Source organism: Hemitrygon akajei, chromosome 15, assembly GCF_048418815.1.
Source record: "Hemitrygon akajei chromosome 15, sHemAka1.3, whole genome shotgun sequence".
In the NCBI taxonomy this organism is placed as follows: Eukaryota; Metazoa; Chordata; class Chondrichthyes; order Myliobatiformes; family Dasyatidae; genus Hemitrygon; species Hemitrygon akajei.
The window spans coordinates 92,669,769-92,689,712 of NC_133138.1; the positions used below are offsets into that span (position 1 = coordinate 92,669,769).

General features: G+C 41.5%; 1 protein-coding gene across 1 annotated transcript in view; it reads right to left on the reverse strand.

The window, feature by feature from the left end:
• Positions 1–19,944, reverse strand: part of LOC140739091 (lymphocyte cytosolic protein 2-like) — a 151,728-nt gene that overhangs the window by 7,314 nt on the left and 124,470 nt on the right. Inside the window, exons 6-11 of the mRNA XM_073067036.1 lie at positions 17,843–17,886; positions 17,532–17,739; positions 11,212–11,309; positions 10,386–10,467; positions 9,884–9,964; positions 4,390–4,415 (exon numbers count right to left, since the gene is read on the reverse strand). Coding sequence (XP_072923137.1) covers positions 4,390–4,415; positions 9,884–9,964; positions 10,386–10,467; positions 11,212–11,309; positions 17,532–17,739; positions 17,843–17,886 — 539 coding nt within the window. The remainder of the gene's footprint in view (positions 1–4,389; positions 4,416–9,883; positions 9,965–10,385; positions 10,468–11,211; positions 11,310–17,531; positions 17,740–17,842; positions 17,887–19,944) is intronic.

Here is a 19,944-nt window from a genome sequence, read left to right on the forward strand (position 1 = left end):
CTTGCCTTTCACTGTAATAAGAATACGCCAGCCTTGCCTTTCACTGTAATAAGAATACGCTAGCCTTGCCTTTCACTGTAATAAGAATACGCCAGCCTTGCCTTTCACTGTAATAAGAATACGCTAGCCTTGCCTTTCACTGTAATAAGAATATACCAGCCTTGCCTTTCACTGTAATAAGAATACGCCAGCCTTGCCTTTCACTGTAATAAGAATACGCTAGCCTTGCCTTTCACTGTAATAAGAATACGCCAGCCTTGCCTTTCACTGTAATAAGAATACGCTAGCCTTGCCTTTCACTGTAATAAGAATACGCCAGCCTTGCCTTTCACTGTAATAAGAATATGCCAGCCTTGCCTTTCACTGTAATAAGAATACGCTAGTCTTGCCTTTCACTGTAATAAGAATACGCTAACCTTGCCTTTCACTGTAATAAGAATACGCTAGCCTTGCCTTTCACTGTAATAAGAATACGCCAGCCTTGCCTTTCACTGTAATAAGAATACGCCAGCCTTGCCTTTCACTGTAATAAGAATACGCTAGCCTTGCCTTTCACTGTAATAAGAATATGCCAGCCTTGCCTTTCACTGTAATAAGAATATGCCAGCCTTGCCTTTCACTGTAATAAGAATACGCCAGCCTTGCCTTTCACTGTAATAAGAATACACCAGCCTTGCCTTTCACTGTAATAAGAATATGCCAGCCTTGCCTTTCACTGTAATAAGAATATGCCAGCCTTGCCTTTCACTGTAATAAGAATATGCCAGCCTTGCCTTTCACTGTAATAAGAATACGCCAGCCTTGCCTTTCACTGTAATAAGAATACACCAGCCTTGCCTTTCACTGTAATAAGAATATGCCAGCCTTGCCTTTCACTGTAATAAGAATACGCTAGCCTTGCCTTTCACTGTAATAAGAATACACCAGCCTTGCCTTTCACTGTAATAAGAATATGCCAGCCTTGCCTTTCACTGTAATAAGAATACGCTAGCCTTGCCTTTCACTGTAATAAGAATACACCAGCCTTGCCTTTCACTGTAATAAGAATATGCTAGCCTTGTCTTTCACTGTAATAAGAATACGCCAGCCTTGCCTTTCACTGTAATAAGAATACGCCAGCCTTGCCTTTCACTGTAATAAGAATATGCCAGCCTTGCCTTTCACTGTAATAAGAATACGCTAACCTTGCCTTTCACTGTAATAAGAATATGCCAGCCTTGCCTTTCACTGTAATAAGAATACGCTAACCTTGCCTTTCACTGTAATAAGAATACGCCAGCCTTGCCTTTCACTGTAATAAGAATACGCTAGCCTTGCCTTTCACTGTAATAAGAATATGCCAGCCTTGCCTTTCACTGTAATAAGAATATGCCAGCCTTGCCTTTCACTGTAATAAGAATACGCCAGCCTTGCCTTTCACTGTAATAAGAATACACCAGCCTTGCCTTTCACTGTAATAAGAATATGCCAGCCTTGCCTTTCACTGTAATAAGAATATGCCAGCCTTGCCTTTCACTGTAATAAGAATACGCTAGCCTTGCCTTTCACTGTAATAAGAATACACCAGCCTTGCCTTTCACTGTAATAAGAATATGCCAGCCTTGCCTTTCACTGTAATAAGAATACGCTAGCCTTGCCTTTCACTGTAATAAGAATACACCAGCCTTGCCTTTCACTGTAATAAGAATATGCTAGCCTTGTCTTTCACTGTAATAAGAATACGCCAGCCTTGCCTTTCACTGTAATAAGAATATGCCAGCCTTGCCTTTCACTGTAATAAGAATACGCTAGCCTTGCCTTTCACTGTAATAAGAATACGCTAACCTTGCCTTTCACTGTAATAAGAATACGCTAGCCTTGCCTTTCACTGTAATAAGAATACACCAGCCTTGCCTTTCACTGTAATAAGAATACGCTAGCCTTGCCTTTCACTGTAATAAGAATATGCCAGCCTTGCCTTTCACTGTAATAAGAATACGCTAGCCTTGCCTTTCACTGTAATAAGAATACGCTAACCTTGCCTTTCACTGTAATAAGAATATGCTAGCCTTGCCTTTCACTGTAATAAGAATACACCAGCCTTGCCTTTCACTGTAATAAGAATACGCCAGCCTTGCCTTTCACTGTAATAAGAATATGCCAGCCTTGCCTTTCACTGTAATAAGAATACGCTAGCCTTGCCTTTCACTGTAATAAGAATACGCTAACCTTGCCTTTCACTGTAATAAGAATATGCTAGCCTTGCCTTTCACTGTAATAAGAATACACCAGCCTTGCCTTTCACTGTAATAAGAATATGCCAGCCTTGCCTTTCACTGTAATAAGAATATGCCAGCCTTGCCTTTCACTGTAATAAGAATACGCTAGTCTTGCCTTTCACTGTAATAAGAATACGCCAGCCTTGCCTTTCACTGTAATAAGAATATGCCAGCCTTGCCTTTCACTGTAATAAGAATACGCTAGTCTTGCCTTTCACTGTAATAAGAATATGCTAGCCTTGCCTTTCACTGTAATAAGAATACGCCAGCCTTGCCTTTCACTGTAATAAGAATACGCCAGCCTTGCCTTTCACTGTAATAAGAATACGCCAGCCTTGCCTTTCACTGTAATAAGAATATGCCAGCCTTGCCTTTCACTGTAATAAGAATACACCAGCCTTGCCTTTCACTGTAATAAGAATACGCTAGCCTTGCCTTTCACTGTAATAAGAATATTATTACATATATATATATATATATATATATATTACAGACTTGAACTCTCCCTCTCTCTATTTTAAATGGCTCCTACTTGCTAGATGTCTCTTTTCTTGCAAACAGTCCGCTATCAAATTTTGGAAGCTCCTATTAGTCCTGCCCAGGTTTTGGACTGTTTGTTAGACTTTGTTGATTTGGATATGAAGGTATGGAGTGTGAATAGTCAGTTTTTAGATGACACCAGGATCCTTAAGGCTGTTATAGCTGGGGCTGGTAATGGGGACAAGCTCCCACTACCTGTTAAATGCTCCCAATGGCGTGCACCTCAAACAGCCTCTGACAACCGAGTCCAGCTCCCGGCCTTTATGTGTGTCTTAGCTACTAAGCCCGATGGAACCGTTTCTACTGACAGGAGAAGGGACAAGGTCAAGTTACTGGTGCCTTATACCTTATTGCTTCGGGCAGATGGGGCTTGTCAGCCATGGTTGTCAGCTCATGTAGGAGGAGGAAAACTCTGATCTTAGACCTCTGCACCCATTCATGGGGAAGACCAGGAGTAAACCCCGAGGGAGAAATCCAGAGCTGGAGTCCCTAAGGCAGTCCTACATTGAATTCTATGCTGACTGCCAACTCTGCGACACTGTTGATACTAAACTGTACCGGTCTCTGCTCTTCCTTTAGGTTCATCAGAAGCGAGCTTGCTGAATGGGCAATAGCTTTCTTTCCATATCATAATGCCCAGGCTTGCATATCTAGACAGCTAGGATGTGATATCCGTGGTCAACTCTGACTGATAGAGTCCTCAGATGACACTAACATTAGCGCTATTGTTCAAGGTAAACATGACAGTCATAGGCTTCTTGATGACATTGATCAGCTAGTAAGGTGGATAGAAATTTACGTCTACAAGTGTGAAGTGATGCACTTTACAAGGACAGACACAGTGAATGTAGTGGCTCAGGGAGTATTGAGAAGCAGAGGGGCTTTGGTGTACAAGTCTAGGAATTTCTGAAGAGTCAACCTAGGCATATATAGGATGTGAAGAAGGTATACACAATCGTCGCCTTCACTAGCAGGGGCATAGAGTTAAACAGCAAGGCACTTATGGTATAACTTTATTAACCTTTAGAGCAAAAGCACTGTGTAAATTCTGGATGGCACACTATAGGAAGGATGTGATTGCACTGGAGAGGGTGCAGAGGTGCAGTGGGATGCTGCCTGAGATGGAACATTTCAATTATGAGGAGTAACTGGATGTTCTGGGTTTCTAGATCACCAAAGTATCATAGGAAGTGTTTCCTTATACAGAAATATTCATACATTTAGGATAAGGAGTGTTAGGTACAGATGCCACCAGAGAAAAAGAACTTGATATCCTGGAGGGTTATTGGTATTTGAAACAGCTGCATAAGTAGGTGGTTGAAGCATTTTGAGAAGAATTTTGATGAGCACTAGAATCGCAAAAGTGTAAAAGGCTCTGAACTAAGTGTTTATTGACAGGGAACAGTATACTTGCATTGGACAAGTACAATGGTCAGCATGGACAGAGAGCTGCAAAGCTTATTTCTTCATTTTTGACAAAACTAAATGGTTCCTCTGTCACAATGGGTAGTGAAATGGCTGCTGGCACTTCCCTCGATCTTCAGTTTGAAGGGTGGCTGAGGCAGAGAGTTGAACAAAAGTATTTTCTTACCTTATCGGGAAATGGAGATTTCTTTACTGAAAAATATTCATAAATATGATATATTAACGTTCCACAAAATTTAAAAGTTACTGATCAGAAGATGTATCTTATGCATCAAACAAATAGATATTGTTATATCATTAAACTTCTCAGTGTTAGTTAATCAGACCATAAGATATAGTAGAATTAGGCCATTTAGCCCATTGAGTCTGCTCCACCATTTCATCATGGCTGATCCATTTTCCCTCTCGGTCCCGATCCCCTGCCTTCTCCTTGTATCCCTTCATGCTCTGGCTAATCAAGAATCTATCAATCTCTGCCCTAAATATACCCAATGACCTGGCCTCCACAGCCACCTACAGCAATGAATTCCACAGATACAACATTCTCTAGCTAAAGAAATTCCTCTTCATCTTTGTTCTAAAAGGATGCCCCTCCATTCTCAGGCCGTGTCCCCTGGTCTTTGACTCCCCCACCACAGGAAATATCCTCTCCACATCCACTCTATCAAGGCCTTTCAACATTTAAGAGGTTTCAATGAGGTCACCCCTCATTCTTTTAATTAGATGTACACTAATAACACAAACACTTCAGCTTGCATCAATGACTATCTACTTCCTTTTGGAATCTTGTTTCAAGTGAGACTTAGTCATTTAAAGTCAGAATTATTAATGGAACATTTGGCACAGATCCTTGGGACAGATATAGAAATCCGAGGACTGCAAGTATATTCTTCATGAAAGTGGTCTCAATAGGATGCGGTATTTATGAAGGTTCATTCCTGATAGGAGTGCTTTGCCCTGAGGTCCTTAAAACATCTTGATGGCCATGACTTTAACAACATTTTTGGTAGTGGAGGGCTGCCAGTGATGTCATCACTCAAGCACCTACAGAATGAGCAACTCGTCAACTAAGAGTTGAAATTGGACAGTATAACAGCCAAAAAATTTCAGACAATGCTATTCAATTTCTAGTACCTAGTTACAAATCCCATGTTTAGTGAATATTATGCACTTGAAATATCAATATTATAATGACTAGTGCTTTCTTCATTTATGATTATTCACTTTATCAAAGACATATATATTTTGTAGCTGGAACTGTAACAACTTGATTTAGCCTGCATGTTTAATCCAGTATTTTGAAGTTGCCTATTCAGATAAAAAAAAAACTGACACTGGGATACAGAACGGAATGTTGCATTCAATTCTGTTCACCACATTATAGAAATGAAGTGGAGGTTTTGGAGCGGCTGTAGAAAATGTTTACCAGGACGTTCCCTGATTAGAGGGCACATGCTACAAAGAGAGGTTGGACAAAACTTTCTCAGGAGCAACGGAGGCTGAGGAGAGATTGGAAAGAAATTTATAAGATTATGAGAGGCATAGAGAGAGCAAACCGTTGGTATCTTTCTTTCAGTTTTAATATGTATGCCTAAAACAACAGGGCATGCAGTAAAGGTGATAGGGTGTAAGTTCAAAAGAGATGTGTAGCACAAGTTAAATATGTATCACAGGTAAATGTTTGGCTGAAGAATCGGAGCAAGGGCAGTGATTCAGATTTCTGCATTGGGACCTATCTGGGGCAGATGGGACCTGTACAAAAGGGATGGTTTGCACTTGAATCTGAGGGGAGTGGGCCAATATGCTTGCGGGCAAGTATACTAGAGCTGTTGGGAGTGGGTTGATATGGCAGGGGGATAGGAACCAGTATGATAGAGCTGAGGCTGAGCCAGCAGGTTTACAAGTAGATAATGGAAGTAACATTAATGTAAGGAAGGACAAACCAATGATTGAGCACAGATGCAGACAGGGCCAAAAGTTAAATTGTAGCACAGAGGCAAAATTCCAAAGGGCAAAGAATGCAGAACTGAAGCTGTTGCATTTAAATGTGCTTAGCAATCAGAATAAGGTGGGCGAACTCTTGACACAATTACAGATTGGTTGGTATGATCTTGTGGGCATTACTGAGTCGTGGCTGAAGGAAGGCCATAGTTGGGAGCCTAAAATCAAAGGATATACTTTGTGTCAAAAGGACACGCAGGAAGGCATAGGCAGTGGTGTGGCTCTTTTGGTAAAAGATGGAATTACATCTTTAGAAAGAGGTGACATAGAGTCAGAGAATATTGAATCTTTATAGGTGGAGTTAAGAAACTGCAAGGGCAAAAAAAAAGCATTCTGGGAATCATATATAGGCCTCCAAATAGTAGCCAAGATGTGGGGTTGAGATTGCAAAGGGAGCTAGAAAAGGCATGTAATAAAGGTAATGACACAATTGTGAGGGAATTCAATATGCAAGGGGATTGGGAGAATCAGGTTGTCAGATTGGAAGAAAGGGAATTTGTTGAATGTCTACGAGATGGCTTTATAGAGCAGCTTGTGCTTGAGCCTATTAGGGAAAAGGCTATCTTGGATTGGGTGTTGTGTAATATCCCAAATCTTATTAGGGAGCTTAATATAAAGGAAATGCAATGATCATAATATGATTGAATTCAAACTGCAATTTGAGAGGAAGATGTATCAATCATATCACAATGGAATAAAGGGAATTACAGAGGCATGAGGGAGGAGCTTGCCCAGGTGGATTGGAGGAGGATACTAGTGGGGATGATCGCAATGGAATAAAGTGAATTACAGAGCCACGAGAGAGAAGCTTTCCCAGGTAGATTGGAGAAGGATACTAGCGGGGATGATCGCAATGGAATAAAGTGAATTACAGAGCCACGAGAGAGAAGCTTTCCCAGGTAGATTGGAGAAGGATACTGGTGGGGGTGATAACAGAGCAGAGGTGGCTGAAGTTTCTGGCAATAGTTCACAAGGCACAGGATAGATGAGTCCCATAGAGGAAGAAGTTCTCAAATGGCAGGAGTAGGCAATCATGACTGACAAGGGAAGTTAAGGACTGCATAAAGCCAAGGAAAGGGCATATAAGGTAGCAAAAGTGAGTGGAAAGTTGGATGATTGGGAAACTTTTAAAATCCAGCAAAATGTAACTAAAAGACTATAAGAAGGGAAAAGATGAATTATGAGGGTAAACTAGCCAATAATATAAAGCAGGATACTAAAAGTTTTTTTTTCAGATATATAAAAAGTAAAAGGGAGGTGAGAGTTGATATTGGACCACTGGAAAATGATGCTGGTGAGGTAGTAATGAGGGACAAAGAAATGGCAGATGAACTTAGTACGTACTTAGCGTCAGTCTTCACTGTGCAAGACACAAGCAGTGTGCCAGTGGTCTGTGAGTGCCAGGGAACAGGAGTGAGTGCCATTGCTATTACAAAGGAAAAAGTGCTAGGCAAACTGAAAGAGGTTGCTGAAGAGATAATGGGTGCATTGGTCATAATCTTTCAAGATTCACTTGATTCTGGCATGGTCCCAGAGGACTGGAAAATTGCAAATGTCACCCCACTCTTTAAGAAGGGAGGAAGGCAAAAGAAAGGAAATTATAAGCAGTTAGCCTAACCTCAATGGTTGGGAAAGTGTTGGAGTCTATTATTAAAGATGAGGTTTCAGTGTACTTGGAGACTAATGTTAAAATAAGTCAAAGTCAGCATGGCTTCCGTGAAGAGAAATCTTGCCTAATAAATCTGTTTGAGTTCTTTAAGGTCAACCAGCAGGGTGGACAAAGGAGAGACTGTGGAGGTCATTTACTTGGATTTTCAGAAGGCGTTTGATGAGGTGCCAGACAGGAGGCTGCTTAACATTCTGTGTCATTACAGGAAAGATACTGGCATGGAGAGAGGAATGGCTGACAGGCAGGAGGCAGTAAGTGGGAATAAAGGGGGCCTTTTCTGGTTGGCTGCCAGTGACTAGTGGTGTTCCGCAAGAGTCAGTATTGGGACCACTTCTTTTCATATTGTTTGTCAATAATTTGGATAATGGAATTGGTAGCATTGTGACAAAGTTTGTGGATGATACAAAAATAAGTGGAGGGGTAGTGATGCACCATCAATAACTCTCGGAGACGTGAGACGAGATATAGGCTTTTATTGGCTGGAAGAAAGAACAAACAGCAAGTGACCACCACACTACATCCTGAAGACTGAGGCCGGGGCTGTGCCTCCAATCGCCTTTATACCGGGGTCCATGGGAGGAGCCACAGGAGCAGTCAGCAGGGTGGGGGGGGGGGGGGGCGTGTCCAGACAGGTATATCAGGTATATGTAGTTCACCACAGGTAGGTAGTGCTGAGGAAGCAATGCAAATGCAGCAGGACTTAAATAAATTGGACAAATGGACAAAAAAGTGGTAGATGGTATGTAGTGTTGGGTATTGTATGATAATGCATTTTGGTAAAAGGAGCAGTAATGTGAACTATTATCTAAATGGGGAGAAGATTCAACTATCAGAGGTACAGAAGGACTTAGGAGTCCTAGTGCAAGATTCCCAGAAGGTGAATTTACAGGCTGAGTCTGTAGTAAAGAAGGCAAATGCAATGCTGGCATTTATTTCAAGGGGAATAGAATTTAAAAGCAAGGAGATAATGCCAAGGCTTTATAAGACACTAGTCAGGCCACACTTGGAGAATTGTCAAAGTTTTGGAAACCATATCTCAGAAATGATGTGTTTTCATTGTAGAGAATCCAGAAGAGGTTCATGAGGATGATTCCAGGAATGAAGGGGTTAACATATGAGGAGCGTTTGGCAGGTTTGGGCCTGTACTCACTGGAATCTAGAATGCATGTGGATCTTATTGAAACCTACTGAATGTTGAAAGGACTAGATAGGATGGATGTGGAGAGGATCTTTCCTCTGGTGAGGGTATCCAGCACTAGAGGACACAGCCTCCAATTTGAGGGGTGACCCTTTAGAACAGAGGTAAGGAGGAATCTTTTTTCACTGGAGAGTAGCGAATCTGTGGAATGCTCTGCCACAGACTGCAGTGGAGGCCAAGTCTGTAGGTATTTGAGGCAGAAGTTAATAGTCTCCTGATCAGTGAGGGCATCAAAGGATATGGTGCGAAGGCAGGTGTATGGGGTTGAGTTGGATCTGGGATCAGCCATGATAGAATTATGGAGCAGACTTGATGGGCTGAATGGCCTAATTCTGCTCCTATGTCTTATGGTCATAAGTTTTTTAAATTTATATAGAGTGCTAGGTGTCTAGATATCAAGGGGGTGGTGTGGAACCATTTAAAAGACTCTTAGATTGTGACATAAATATGCAGAGAATTGAGGAATATGGATATTGTGTAGGCAGAGGAGATGAGTTCGTTTTAGCATTTATTCACTAGCTTAATTCAGTAGGCACAACAGTGAATCTGTTGCTCTGTTATATTTTTGTATGTTCTGTATCAGTAGATGCTAGGACAAGTGACCAAACACTTTGTCAGAGAAACGTCTGATAAAGATTACCTTGGGGAAGGTGGCAGGACAGAATGTTTTAAGGAGGAAATCCTGAGTTAAAGATGAAGATGAATGAATTCACAGCCTTCCACATTATAGCAGCCCAGGTTTCTATGAGTTGATGCAAGAATTGAGAGGAAATGTTCAGAAATTTCACTTACCCATTGATGGGGAATCTCTTTCACTCTGTTGGATGTTTGGCTGATCTAAAGTAGGTTTCCTACTCCTATCGACTTTGGGAGCTGCAAGGAAACATGTATTACAAATTTACAAAACTGAAAGATATCGAAATTATCACTTAGTAAAATAGTGGCAATGAGAATGTATTCTTTAAGGTGTGCAAATTGTTATGCTTATCACCAAGGATGATTTACGTTTCTCTCAAAAATCGGTCAAAGTGAATGCCGAAACAGTATCATGGTGTTGTGACTGTCTATGTATTACACTCTACTGCTGCCACAAAATGACAAATCATTTGGCATTTTTCAGAGACAATAAACCTGATTCTGATTCTGATTCTTATCCTAAACTGCAGAGGCGTTATACATTGCAACAGGTAAATTGTCCTATGATCAGGCTAGGATTAAATTGGAGATTGCTGGGAAGGGCGGCTCAATGGACCAGCTGTATCTCTAAATAAAATTAAAATAAATGTCAAAGTACCTCTGTAAGCAGGTCCTGAGAATCCTCGATCTTTGTTGAAACCTGGATCATCACTGACTGACAGATTGGAGAACATGCACGGCTGAAAGCAAAATCATAATTAACAACATTGCTGGTAAAAGCTCTTGTGGTTCTTTTACATGACATAAAATTTGTGTCTGTGTTTAAACTTAATCCATGAATATCAGTACCAAAGAAGTCAACCTTTCCATCAGGAAAGGTATAATTTTACAGTCTTGTCTGTTGTTTTTGGATTGTAATGACTGCCAAATGCAGTTTAAAGCGTTGTCGTTTGACTCGAATAAGGATTGAAAATATTGGCTATTGGCTGGGTTTCACAATGTTCTGCTTTATGCAACAGGGCATAGTTTGAAAAGATAGAGATGGCGCAATATAACATGGACCCAGAGGTGGTGGGGCATCTGACAATTCCACAAGGGGGTGGAATGGTGCAAACTTTTCAGTTACTTGTTACTTTGTCATGTGATTACCAGAATTATGCAAAGGTGTTTATTTCAATCAGTTTGCATGTGGGCCAACTTCTTGAACAACATTGGCAAAATCCACATAGATGATGATGGAAATCTGGTTGCTCTGTATTTAATTCCTGAGAGAGAGATTTGGAAAAGGGAAATGTTTAATTCCATGTTTCCTACTGTCATCTTCAGGGAAGTTTCAAAGGAGTACTCCAAACAGGCAGCTTGGTCAAGTTCTTAAACTCTCTCCTTGCTTTCTCTCAATAATTCATTATTTTTCCAAGAAATGGAATGAATATGATAAAGGGAAATCAATAATATCACCGATCTTTCAACGAATATCTACTCACCATATTGCCCTTGTTCCCAGCTGGAACTATTGGCACTGATCCAGGTCGTTGAGGAGGAACAGGTGGGTGGCTTCCTGATTTCTGAGTGGTCCGTTTATCTAAGGGGCAAGAATAATATTTTATTTGCAACTTTATACCTTATGTACAGCTGACCTTTCCACCTCAAAAGCTCTCTTAAACAGCCACCTGATCCATTCTACATCATTCTATACATTCCTCAGAGCAAGAGGATAAATGGAGAGAAGATGAGACCACACAGGGATAAAGGCAGGAACATTTTCTTGGATGTGGAGTATGTCAGTGAGGTCCTTAATAATTATTTTGCTTCACTATTTACAGGGATTCTGGTAAGGCATTTGACAAAGTCCTTCATGAGAGGTCAATCCAGAAGATTGAGATGCAAGGAGTCCACAGCATATTGGCTGTTTGGATTCAGAATGGGCTTGCGCACAGAAGGATTGAAAGGACTTATTGATGTAGGTCTGTAAATAGTAGAGTTCTGCAGAGACCTGTACGGGGACCACTGCTGTTTGTGATGTATATAAATGACCTGGATGAAAATGTAGATGGGTGGGTTAGTAAATTTGCAGTTGATACCAAGATTAATGGAGTTAGAACATAGAAAATATAGAAAACCTACAGCACAATACAGACCCTTCAGCCCACAAAGCTGTGCCGAACATGTCCCTATCTTAGAAATTACATAGAGTTACCCATAGCCCTCTATTTTGCTAAGCTCCATGTATCTATCCAGGAGTCTCTTAAAAGACCCTATTGTTTTCGCCCCCACCACCGTTGCCAGCAGCCCATTCCACGCACTCACCATTCTCTGCATAAAAAACTGATCCCCTGACATCTCCTCTGTACCTACTTCCAAGCACCTTAAAACTGTGCCCTCTCTTGCTAGCCATTTCAGCCCTGGGAAAAAGCCTCTGACTATCCACACGATCAATGCCTCTCATCATTTTATACACCTCTATCAAGTCACCTCTCATCCTCCACCGCTCCAAGAAGAAAAAGCCAAGTTCACTCAACCTATGCTCAGAAGGTATGCACCCCAATCCAGGCAACATCCTTGTAAATCTCCTCTGCACCCTTTCTATGGTTTCCACATCCTTCCTGTAGTGAGGCGACCAGAACTAAGCACATTATTCCAAGTGGAGTCTGACCAGGGTCCTATATAACTGCAACATTACCTCTCACCTCCTAAACTCAAACCCACAATTGATGAAGGCCAATGCACCATATGCTTTATTAACCACAGAATCAGCCTGCGGAGCTGCTTTGAGCGTCCCATGGACTCGGACCCCAAGATCCCTCTGATCCTCCACACTGCCAGGAGACTTACCATTAATACTATATTCTGCCATCATATTTGACCTATCAAAATGAAGCACTTCACTTGTATGGGTTGAACTCCATCTGCCACTTCTCAGCCCAGTTTTGCATCCTAACAATGTCCCGCTGTAACCTCTGACAGCCCTCCACACTATTCACAACAATCCCAACCTTTGTGTCATCAGCAAATTTACTAAACCATCCCTCCACTTCCTCATCCAGGTCATTTATAAAAATCACAAAGAGTAGGGGTCCCAAAACAGATCCCTGAGGCATACCAATAGTCACTGACCTCCATGCAGAATATGAAACATCTACAACCACTTTTTGCCTTCTGTGGGCAAGCTAATTCCTGATCCACAAAGCAATGTCCCCTTGGATCCCATGCCTCCTTACTTTCTCAATAAGCCTTGCACAGGGAACCTTATTAAATGCCTTGTTGAAATCCATATACACTACATCTACTGCTCTTCCTTCATCAATGTGTTTAGTCACATCCTCAAAAATTCAATCAGGCTCGTAATGCATGACCTTCCTTTGACAAAGCCATGCTGACTATTCCGAATCATATTATGCCTCTCCAAATGTTCATAAATCCTGCCTCTCAGGATCTTCTCCATCAACTTCTCCATCAACTGAAGTAAGACTCACTGGTCTATAATTTCCTGGGCTATCTCTATTGCCTTTCTTGAATAAAGGAGCAACATCCACAACCCTTCAATCCTCCGGAACCTCTCCTGTCTCCATTGATGATGCAAAGATCATTGCCAGAGGCTCAGCAATTTCCTCCCTCGCCTCCCACAGTTGCCTGGGGTTCATTTTGTCCAGTTTCGGTGACTTATCCAAATGCTCCAGCACATCCTCTTGCTTAATATCTACATGCTCAAGCTTTTCAGTCCGCTGTAGGTCATCACTACAATCACCAAGATCCTTTTCCATAGTGAATACTGAAGGGAAATATTCATTAAGTACCTCTGCTATTTCCTCCAGTTCCATGCACACTGTCCCACTGTCACACTTGGTTGGTCCTATTCTCTCACGTCTTATCCTCTTGCTGTTCACAGACTTGTAGAATGCCTTGGGGCTTTCCTTAATCCTGTCCACCAAGGCCTTCTCATGGCCCCTTCTGGCTCTCCTAATTTCATTCTTAAACTCCTTCCTGCTAGTCTTAAAATCTTCTATATCTCTATCATTAGCTAGTTTTTTGAACCTTTTGTAAGCTTTTCCTTTCTTCTTGAATAGATTTTCAACAGCCTTTGTACAGCATGGTTCCTGTACCCTACCATTCTTTACCCGTCTCATTAGAATGCCACACAAATATCCCTGAACATTTGCCACATTTCTTCCATACATTTCCCTGAGAACATCTGTTCCAAATTTATGCTTCCAAGTTTCTGCCTGATAGCCTCATATTTCCCCTTACTCCAATTAAATGCTTTCCTAACTTGTCTGTTCCTATCCTTCTCCAATGCTATGGTAAAGGAGAGAGAATTGTGATCACTATCTCCAAAATGCTCTCCCACTGAGAGATCTGACACCTCGCAAGGTTCATTTCCCAACACCAGATCAAGTACAGCCTCTCCTCTTTATGTCAAGCCTACATATTATGTCAAGAAATCTTCCTGAACACACCTAACAAACTCCACCCCATCTAAACTCCTTGCTTTAGGGAGATGCCAATTGATATTTGGGAAATTAAAATCTCCCACCACAACAACCCTGTTGTGATTACACCTTTCCAGAATTTCTTCCCCTATCTGCTCCTCAATGTCCTTGTCACTATTGGGAGATCTATAAAAAACACCCAGTAGTGTTATTGACCCCTTCCTGTTTTTAACTTCCACCCACAGAGACTCCGTAGACAATCCCTCCATGACTTTCTCCTTTTCTGCAGCCATGACACTATCTCTGATCAACAGTGCCACACCCCCACCTCTTTTGTCTCCCTCCCTGTCCTACCTGAAACATCTAAAGCCTGTCACATGAAGTAGCCATTCCTGCTCCTATACCATCCAAGTCTCTGTAATGGCCACAATATCATAGCTCCAAGTACTGATCCGTGCTTTAAGCTCATCTGATTTGTTCATAATACTCCTTGCATTAAAATAGACACATCTCAAAGCATCGGACTGAGCATGTCCCTTCTCTATCACCTGCCTATCCTCCCTCTTGCACTGTCTCCAAGCTTTCTCTATTTGTGATTCAACCATCTCTTCCTCTGTCTCTTCAGTTCGGTTCCCACCTCGCAGTAATTCTAGTTTAAACTCTCCCCAATATCCTTAGCAAACCTCCCCGCCAGGATATTGGTTCCTGGGATTCAAGTGCAACCTGTCCTTTTCTTACAGGTCACACCTGCCCCAAAAGAGGTCCTAATGATTCAGATATCTGAATCCCTGCCCCCTGCTCCAATCCCTCAGCCACAATTTGATCCTCCACCTCATTCTTGTCCTATACTCACTGTCACGTGGCACAGGCAGTAATCCCGAGATTACTACCTTTGAGGTCCTGGCTTCTCATCTTCCTTCCTAACTCCTAACTCCCTTGTCCTAACAAGGTGGTTGTGAATTGTGCCAGTTCTTTGCACATTGGTTGTTTGTCCATTTGTTGTCTGTGGTTTTCCTTTGATTATATTGTGAATGCCTACAAGAAAATGAATCTCAGAGTTGCATATGATGACATATATGTACTCTGATAAAAATTTGCATTGAACTTTTCTGAACTTTAAAGTCGATACCCAGCTCTTGTCTTGTTGACATCGATAAATAAATCATTTCAGAATCAGGTTTAATATCACTGGCAGCAGTAGATTTCAATACCTAGTAATAGAAGGCAATGTTCCTGGGTTCATTGTCCATTCAGAAATCTGATGGTGGAGTGGAAGTAGCTGTTTTTAAAATGTTGAGTGTGTGTCTTCAGGCTCCTGTACCATCTCCTCGATGGTAGCAATGAGAGGAGGGCATGTCTTGGATGATGGGGGTCCTCAATGATAGATACCATTTCTTCTTGGGACATTGCTGTTTGAAGATGTCCTGGATGCTGGGGAGGCTGGTACCCATGATGCAGCTCACTGAGTTTACACCTTTCTACAGCTCTTTCCAACCCTGTGCAGTGGCTCCTCCATATCAGATGTTGATACAACCAGTTCGAAGGCTCCACACTGTACATCTGTAGAAATTTGTGAGTGTCCTTCGTGACATACCAATTCTTCTCAAACTCTTAATGAAATATAGCTGTTGTTATGCCTTCATTATAATTACATCAATATGTTGGGCCCCGGATGAATACTCAGAAATGTAGACATCTAGGAAACTGCTCACGTTTTCCACTTTTGATCGCTCAATGAGACCTGGTGTGTGTTCCCTCAACTTCCCCTTCCTCAAGTCCACAATCAATTCCTTGGTCCTACAAAACTGAATGCAAGGCTGCAGCTGATCTATCTCTGTCCTGTACACCTCCTCATTACACCTGAAATTCTGCCAATAATAATTGTGTGTCAGCAAATTTTATATGTATCATTTGAGCACACATCTTTGAGGTGCGTCAATGTTGATTATCAGCAAGTAAGATATATAATTTCTGATCGACACAGACTGTGGTCCCTCAGTGATAATGTCATTGCAGAAGGATTTACAGAGGCCCAGATTTTGGAGCATCTTGATTAGAACTGAGGGTATGACTGTGTTGAATCTGAGCTGTAATTAGTAAACAGCAGACTGACATAGATATTACAATTGTCCAGGTAATTCAAGGCCCAGTAGAAGATTAGTGAGAATGCATCTGTTGTAGTTCTATTGCGGCAAAAAGCAAACCGCAGCAGGCCCAGGTCCTTGCTGAGGCAGGAGTTGATTCTCGCCATGACCATCCTCTCAAAGCACTTCATCACAGTAGATGTGAGTGCAACTGAGCAATAATAGTTGAGGCAGCTCACCCTGCTCATGGGCATGGGTAAGATTATAAAGCTATTTTAATGGTCAATAAACAATTCCGATTGAGGTTAGAGATGGAATTGTATGCATATCAACTCTGGCAGGGTTTGCAGGCCATTACTTCCCTCAAGGTAAAACCTAACATCATGAATGGCTGTGATACTTCACTCCCAGTTGAGCTCAATGCCTTTCATACATGTTTGAAAAGGAAAATAAAATGACCTGTGTGAAATCCTGTAGCATCTGGTATCCCTGTGATTACTGTCTCAGAGGCTGGCATCAGAACATCTTTGAAGAGGGTGAACCCTCAAGTCCTCAGCGCTCTAATTGAAAACTAAATGGTGGGAGTGTTCAAGGATATCTTCAATCTCTCACCACTTCAGAGGTTATTTGCCTGGCATCAGGGCCTAAGCTCTTCCACCTCCTCTTTGTAGGTAGCCTCATTGTTAGTGAGGAGCCGCACCACAGTAGTGTCATTGGTGAACTTGACAATGTGATTACTCAGGTGGTCGTCTGTGCAGTTGTGTGTGAGCAGAGTGCACAGCAGTGGGCTCAGCACACAACCCTGGGAGACACACGTGTTGAGGATCAAGGGGAGGGAGGACTAATTGTGCATCTTGACTGTCTGAGACCTGTTGGCTAAGAAGTCCAACACTCAGTGCACAATTTTGTATTTAGATCGAGGAGTAGGAGCTTGTTTACGAAGGTCTATGGGACGAAAGTGCTAAATGCTGAACTAAAATCCAGAAACAGATTTCTGATTATAAGTGTCAGATCACAGTAATGTTCTCAATGTACATTTGTACAGGAGGAACGAAAGGGAATAGAGTATTAGACATAATCATATTGAAATACAGAGAAGGCTCAAAGGGCCGCTCCTGATCCTATCTTTCTATGCTTCTTTGAAAAGTCTTAGTCGAACCTTCTTCAAATTCATACATATCAAGCGTCATAATAATACCTCTGATTTTCTGAATTTGCAGAGGCCTGAATTTTCGGCTATTTGAGAAAAGTAGTTATTCTACTTGAATCCAAGTTCAAATTTTGACATCATACCTGCATAATCTGAATCATCAGAGATGGGCTTTGCAGCAAATATTTTGGTTTGGTGGGCTTCTTCATCATTTGAAGGTGGGGGTTCATAATCATTGTCACTATTGTGGCCCTCACCATCTTCAGTTGGGGATTCGTAATCTCCACCATCAGCATCTTCGTCAGAGCCCAGATCTTGATCTGGGTCCTCGTAGTCATCCTCATCCTCTGTCTAAAGCACATAACTTATGTTTAGCATCAAAAGACTACAGAAAGATCAATCAAAATATCTCAGCTGCTATTTTCAGTTGAGCCTTATGCTGAAGATGACTTACAAATTCATCAGAATCCCATCCAAGGTCATCATTTTGTCTATAATCTGTAAAACAGAATAAAACAAATAAAAGTGGAACATGAAATGTCCGTTGAAACAAGATAGCTGAGGTGGGTTTTCCAATGCTGTATCTGTGCACTGCTTTCAACAAAGTAAAATGTCCCAAGGAACCCCACAGGAGTGAACCTGTACAGAGCAGGAATAATCAGGAAGGTAAATAATCTAAGCTAAGACAGGTAAACTATCAGGACCTGTATACAATTGCAGAGATCTGAGCAGACCAGCTTTTCAGTATAGTTTCAAACAAGAGATTTTCTTATGAAAGGAGACAGTGGCTGGTTTCTGTTTGCAGACATCTGGTTGTGCACCCTGTAACAGGATCATTCTGAGCTTTGTGTTTCTGCATCTCTGCACTGCTGAGCAATATTGTTGTTGTAGCTAACTCATGCCCTGCCACTGGACACCCCATCAAACTCAAATGGAACCAGGTGTACATTGCACATTTACATTCAGCTTTACCCCAACCAGTAAAAAGATAAATTCATAGAGTCATAGATATATTGTGCATAGAAACAGGCCCTTTGGCCCATCTAGCCCATGCCAAGCCATTTAAACTGCCAACTCTCAATGGGGCGAAGGCAGGAGAATGGGGCTGAGAAGAATAATGGATCAGCCATGATGGACTGGCAGAGCAGACTCAATGGGCCAAATGGCCTAATTGTGCTCCTATCTCTTACAGTTTAATGGTCTTATGCTTTCTATATTTCATTTTACATTTATGATTTGAGTTTTAATAAACTAATGTGCATTAATTTACTATTTATTGTATTAACTAAATGTATTAAGCAAAATTACTTTTAGCACATTTTATCGATATTAAATTCAGAGCTAACTGTACAGTAAGACAGGGATAAGCTGTCAAAGGTTCCCAGGGCAGTAATGAGGGGACAGGGCAATGAGTATGATACTTGTAGGTTTGGCTGCACTCTGTTTTATAGCCCTCTACTGCATCAGTGCCTTCAGATCACTGAATGAGGGGAGGTGGCTGCTCCAACTAGGCCTGTTTCATCCCACTAAGTGGAAGCCCTCTCAATTGTTTCAGATGGGCGTTAAAGATATTAAAGTGTTGCTGAAAGCAGAGGAAGTGGTTTTTGCCCCAGTATCCTCCAATTAACAAAATGTCAAATGAAATAATCAAATTAAGTAATCCTGCTCTTATGATTTTTCAGACATCCCACCCTGCAAAAACTCATTTCCGGGAGGTAGCACCATCAATTTGCGGGAGACTCCAGGAATTTCCGGGAGAGGTGGGATGTCTGCAATAGAGTAGCTCCTTAGCAGCTAGCCAGCTAGTTTAAATAACTTTAGCTATGCTAATGAACAAACGATTCCTGTTAAACTCACCTCAACATGTCTTTTACATTTTAACCCACCATGGGCAATAGAAAAGTCACTGTTGCAAGCAGTGCAGCGAGCAACACTGTCATTATTTTTGATCTCTCCCCCTTACTCGCTCTCAAAAAAATTGATTTCCGGGATATTGTACATAATTTGCAGGTGTCAGGGAGCCGCTATCAATTTGTGGGAGACTCCCGGAACTTCCAGGAGAGGTGGGATGCCTGTGTTTTAAAATGCTGTTTGTGAAATTTTGCTGTGTATGAATTGGCACCTACTGTATATTGTCCACTGTAATTGAGAAATGCTCTGTTGTATGAATGTGTTAAGGCTATCTAGAGAAATGAAGATGGGGCAAGAAAGGCCTGTCATTTTAGAATATCAGTGAGAACTTTATTTAAAAACAGAACAAATCATTGGTCTTAATACTTTCTCCTCTTGCACCCTTATATCTTGAGGTGGTGGCAAACTCTTCTGTGACATCTTGATGTCATTAAACATGCTATAAAACAAGAATATAGTAATTCTTTGTACTAAATGCACTCTAAATATCAGCAGTTAATTGAAGAACTAATCAGCAAAACTTTCTATGGTTTCTCTTCTGATCGTTTATGGCCAGGATATTGTCATAGACACTTCAATTTGATGACTCTCACTGCCCCAGCAGAATAAATCAAAATTGCTTTTGGTTAAAGAGTAGTAAGAAAA